Source organism: Hydra vulgaris, chromosome 03, assembly GCF_038396675.1.
Source record: "Hydra vulgaris chromosome 03, alternate assembly HydraT2T_AEP".
Lineage (NCBI taxonomy): Eukaryota > Metazoa > Cnidaria > Hydrozoa > Anthoathecata > Hydridae > Hydra > Hydra vulgaris.
Window position 1 is genome coordinate 38104469 of NC_088922.1, and position 6000 is coordinate 38110468.

Here is a 6000-nt window from a genome sequence, read left to right on the forward strand (position 1 = left end):
CCTTTTAAATATAAAAATTATTTTTAGTCATAATAGTTTAAAGAATGCACGATTTATTTTGATGTAAATATTTTAATAATAAGATATTTTGTTTATTGTTAATTCAATAACGTAAAGTTTTAATGACGTTCATTTAGTTTATGAAAATAAATTATGATCACGAATATGTTATCGGTAACTGATAAATAACAAAAAAAAACTCTGTTGTTTAAAAACATTATTAAAAAGAGTTCACAAATACACGAGTTCAAGCAAACTTTTGCCATTATTAATATCGCGCATGAAAAAGTCCTGGAACGAATTTAGAAGGGTAAATATTTATTTTCTCAGTTGCGAATTAGTAATAAAGTATATAAGATGAAAGTTAACTGTGCTATTATAGGATGTACCAATAGTTCCTTTTAGCTAGAAAAGCTGAAAGATAAAACTTGTTTTCAACACAAAGGGAAGATACTCTCCGAGTGTGGATGTGAGGCACCATTTCAAATGTATTGTTTCCCTAGTTTTAAAAGAAATAGCATAAAAAGAGAACAATGGATTAGTCAGCTTAGACGAGAAGGAAATAAAAAAGGAAGTGCATGGAAATCAGGAACTGCAGATAGAGTATGCTCTGATCATTTTGTTGATAAAATTCCAACTGTTATGAACCCTAATCCAACAATAAATATGGGTTTTTATCAACCTGAACAAAAAAAACCTAGAAGAACTTTAATGAAGCACCCAATCACTTCTTTACCATGTTCTAGTAAAATGCAACCTGTAGAACCTTTGTTGACTGAAAATAGTATTGTCACAGAGTTTTCAAGTCTTAGTTTTAATGCTGATGTTTTATCACCTATATTATCAGACCATACGTATTCATTGAGCTTACCACAACTTAACTATTGTACTTCATGTGAATACAAATCTTCACTTATCACCTCTTATGTTAGTAAGGTAAATAGCCTTACTAATCAATTAAAAAAGTCAAAAATAAAACAAACAGTCAAGCTTAAACAAAAATTCTCTTAGAGGTTAGTTAACAATGATAAAAGAATGAACTTTTATACTGGTATATCTTCGATTGCTATTTTTAATGTTATTTTTGGTTTGTTAAAACCATTTTTGCCATCCATTCGTTATTGGAGAGGCCCGAAACATTCACGTAGCAAAGTTAAACAACTAAAATCTATATCTAAATGTAAACTGTTATCACACAAAGAAGAATTTTTAATGACACTTATGAGGTTGCGCTTAGGTTTATTAAATGAAGATATTGCTGATCGTTTTGATATTTCAAAAGCTTTGTGTTCTAATATATTTACCACTTTTATTAGAATTATTGCTTATATTCTCGGAAATCCTATTATTGTTTGGCTCCCAAGTGAAGTCATAAAAAAAAACTTACCAGAGTTCTTTGTGAAAGCAAAGCATCACAAGTGTATAGTGATTCTTGATTGTTTTGAAATATTTATTGAACGTCCAAAGTCCCTTTACAACCAAGCAGTGACTTGGTCTGATTACAAGCACCACAACACTATTATAATATAAGGTATTAATTGGTATAGCACCAAATGGGTACATAACGTTTCTATCTAAATGTTACGGTGGAAGAGCATCAGATAAATTTTTTTCAAGTGACAGTGGTTTTTACAATCTGTTGAAAGAAGCGACGAGGTGATGGCAGACAGAGGATTTCAAATAAGAGAAGAACTATTATTCCGTTATTGCAGTTTATCAGTTCCACCAGGTGCAAGAGTAAAGAGTCAAATGACTGCAACTGAATGCAAGAAGACTACTGATGTTGCAAACTTAAGAATTCACATTGAAAGGGCCATAAACCGAATAAAAACTTTTCGAATCTTAAAAAATGTATTACCCATTTCTATGCTTCATCATATGGATGATATTATTTTATCGTGTGCAGCTTTATGCAGTTTAAAGCCTGCTTTAATAAAAAAATAATTCAAGCTTAAAAGTTTAAAACATAATTTTTAATTTAGTATTAGTCACGCGTGCTTAATACAAGGGGGTGGGGAAATTTTAGTCCAGATCTAATAAACAGGAGGATCTTAATTAAAGGTCAGATGGCAATTTTTTTGTTTTACACAACACACATGATTTTTTTATAGATTGACAATTTTTTAAATCTGATTACACTGAAAGTTTTATTTTTTATCTGTGAATGATATTATATTTTCCATTTTTTAAGGCCGGTTTACACTGAATATTTTTCTTATTTTTGACATTTAAACATTTTTGACATTTCAGCAAGTAAAAATTAATAAGATTTGTGGGTAGGAAAATTTTCTGAAAATTATTAAAAGCCCCTCTACAATTACTCTTGAGTCTTGATTGAGATTTTTGTTAACTTTTCCCATCCACTTTTTAATAAAACCCTCCAGTTTGTTAGATCTGGACTAAAATTCCCACCCACACTTTAATTCCCTCCCCTTGTATTAAGGACTCAATAGTAAGCACGCGAGAGTATTAAAATTGTAAATTTTTTTAACTACTTGTAAGGGATGCCGGACACCACTGTGCACTTTTAATGAATATATATGTTTCACACTACTACTGCTTTTTACTATTATAAATAGCTTGAATAACCATTTTGATTTTCAGTATTTTCTTTACCTAAATATTTGTACACCATTATTTGGATCTTATAATAAGATATAATAAGATGTAGAAGCTTCCAAAAGTTTCCAGAAAAAACATCTGGAAGCATCCAGAAGTATCCAGAAACATTCAGAAGCATCCAGAAGCATCGAAAAGAAGCATCTAGAATTTTCCAGAACAGGTTCACACAGGTTCATTTTACTATATAAGAGACATGTAAATCGACATGTAATTCAGTCAGTATATGGAAGTCAATCAGTCAGTATTATCAAGACAGTTTATTGAAGTGAGTTTTATCAAAGTGTTTTATCGAAGAACATCAATACAAGAAGTGAAATACAACAAGTGTTTCATTACATCAATACAGTCCACATCCAACCAAGACGTTGTGTTCCACACAGCATTATTGTATCATCACAAGGTAAATGTAACACGGTAAGCCTTGAGAAGCGTAATTATTTATTTTTTATTATTTTTATGACTTCAAGTGCAAAAATGGCTCCCGACAGTCTTGGATTGGAACTAAGAAAGAAAATTATTGGAGATTACGTAAGTGGAATGTCACAAATAAGTATTTGTGATAAATATTGCGTGAAAAAATGGACCGTATCAAGACTATGTTCCAAATATCGTTCTACGGGGAAGCTGGTAGCAGATAACAAAGGTGGAAGACCGCGTTCCACCACTTCTAGAGAGGATTCTATGATCGTCAGATTTGTCAAGAAGGATCCCTGGATATCATCAGTCGAGATACAAAAGCAATTAGAGCTGCCTGTATCGGACGGAACAATCAGACGACGTGCTGTTGAAGCAGGATTGTTTTCTCGACGCCCTGTAAAGAAACCGCTAATTTCACTAAAAAAAACAGAAGAAAAGACTCCTGTTTGCTACATCTCATATTGACTGGAATGTGCAGAAATGGCGAACTGTCCTGTTCAGTGATGAATCGAAGTTCAACATCATTGGTAGCGATGGCATTTGCCGTGTTCGTCGACCGGCCGGAAAACGCTTCGATTTACGTTACTGCCATAAGACCGTGAAGCATGGTGGAGGCAATGTAATGGTCTGGGGGTGTTATTCTGCTAACGGTCTAGGTCAAATACATCGAAGATGTTATGTTACCTCAAGCTGAATGGAATATGCCAATAAAATGGGTTTTTCAGCAAGACAACGATCCGAAACACACTGCAAAATTAGTCAAGCAGTGGTTTCAAGACAACCACCTATCGGTGATGGATTGGTCGCCTCAATCTCCGGATCTCAACCCTATCAAGAACCTGTGGGAGATTGTCAACCACAGAATTATTCGTGAAGGTGTTCGTAATAAGGATCAACTGTTTGAACAAATCCAAATGGCCTGCGCAGCGATTCCATAAAGTTTCATTGATCACCTGATCGAATCTATGCCTCGAAGATGCAAGGCTGTGATCGACAACAAAGGATTCGTCACGAAATATTGATAGCGAAATACAGCTTGGTCAACATTTTGTCGAGTTGCACTTGTTTTGCCCAGAAGAAAATCAACTTTTTGTTAATACTTTTGATTAATTTAATAATTTTCGTGTACAAATAATGAACTTTGTGATGAATAAAACTTGAAGAACTTTGTCTCTAAACAGTTACATAGTTATTTCTCTAAATTGAAAAAATGCAGCACTTTTATATAAAAAAACTAAATTAGCATTATTTGGTTGCACTCGTTTTGTCCGATACTGTATGTTTACATAAATACCACTAGCTTGAATTAAAAACAATATTTTAAAACAAGAGATCTATTTAAAAGATTATATTAAGGTAATAATAAGAATAATACGTATGAAACTTTACCATACATAAAGAAATTTGTTTTGCAATGTCTTTCAAATGCTATAAATTTTTTCATTAAACTTAAAATGTCGAGACCAAATATTTTGCTTCTCATATGCTTATTTTTTAAGAAATGGACATTAGATTGGGGGTGGGGTGGATGTTGTGTGGGATGCAATGGATGTTGTGTTTTTATTTTTTTAATTCTCAAGATTTTATTTTTATTCATTTTTTAAGATTTTATTCTTATAAAATTTATAAAAACCCTTCTCTGACTCATATTTTAGAATTTGTGTAGTTTTGGAAAACTTTTTTTCAAAAACAGATAACAAATATTATTATACATTTTAAATTATTAAAATCAGATGTTACTATACATTTTAATATATTATTATATATTTTCTGTTTATCTTTTCGCCACTAAAGAGTCGTGCTTTCGATATTTTAGGCTATGTTTTCGCGAGATCGTGTCACTGGATTAAACACACTTGAATACAACATTGTGAAAAGACAAGAAATTTATATAGACGGTTATCATTGCTCTGTTATAGACGTGGAACTTAAATGCGATTTAAATGCTACCCCATGGTGCGATCTTCCAGCATCAACGTAAAAAGACAAGAAAAAAAAAAGTTGTTTGAAATTTAAGTTTTAATAATATTTAATATTTATTTTGTATTTATTATAGAATATAAGTTTTCAGAAATATTGAAATTTACATGTTTCACGGTGCTCATATTAGCTTTTAAAACTCTCAAAAGCAATTAAAGCAATGCAAAAGTTTATCAAAACTTGGTCCAAAACCTCCAAAATTTCTTTTTCAAAAAAGTTGCCAAATTTTATTTTTAACATTAAATTAGGGCTATAAATACATTCTTTTAGAATATTTTTTATAGAGAAATTAAAGTTGAAGCAAAGGTCATTCGTTTTTTTTATATAATTTGCTCGTTAAAAGTTATAAAAAAATTGAAACAGACGACTATCGTAAGTATCAATTGACTTTGAAAGACTAATTTTGAGTGGATCTCATATTCCAGTTTACTATATGTCTAAATTAGAGTTATATAGTAGTTTTAAGCAAAATATCTATCAAAATGTCTATTTTTAAATAAAATACAAATATTTTTAGCATCACTAAAAAGAACATATGTTACAAACTGAAAATATAGATGAATATATTAGGAATCCATGCGGATATTTTCAGATCATATGATTTATTAAAGATAAAGGCTACCTAAAAGTTAAGTATTTATTTTTCCAATCAAAAAGATGGTTCAGAAACCAATATGAATTTTTAAAATATATTCTTGTAAGTTATGTATTTTTTTTATGTTTTATATTTGTTTATATATATATATATATATATATATATATATATATATATATATATATATATATATATACACACACACACAGTATTGGACAAAACATTTGCAACCAACATCGAACAATACTAAAAAGTGTTCCTAATTTTACATGTCTTAAAAACGAAACGAGCTATACTACGACAGCAAACAGCTCAGGAGGAGGAGTCAAAGCATGTCATGACATGAGTAATCAGCTGACAGGTGACAGCACGCAGGCAGAATTTCG

At 30.9% G+C, this 6000-nt stretch overlaps 1 protein-coding gene across 1 annotated transcript in view; it reads left to right on the plus strand.

The window, feature by feature from the left end:
• The window catches only part of LOC100206713 (beta-1,4-galactosyltransferase 7), a 45411-nt gene extending 40282 nt beyond the window's left edge, over positions 1 to 5129 (plus strand). Inside the window, exon 6 of the mRNA XM_065793133.1 lies at positions 4856 to 5129. Coding sequence (XP_065649205.1) covers positions 4856 to 5020 — 165 coding nt within the window. The 3' untranslated portion in view covers positions 5021 to 5129. The remainder of the gene's footprint in view (positions 1 to 4855) is intronic.
• Positions 5130 to 6000: the final 871 nt, after the last annotated feature.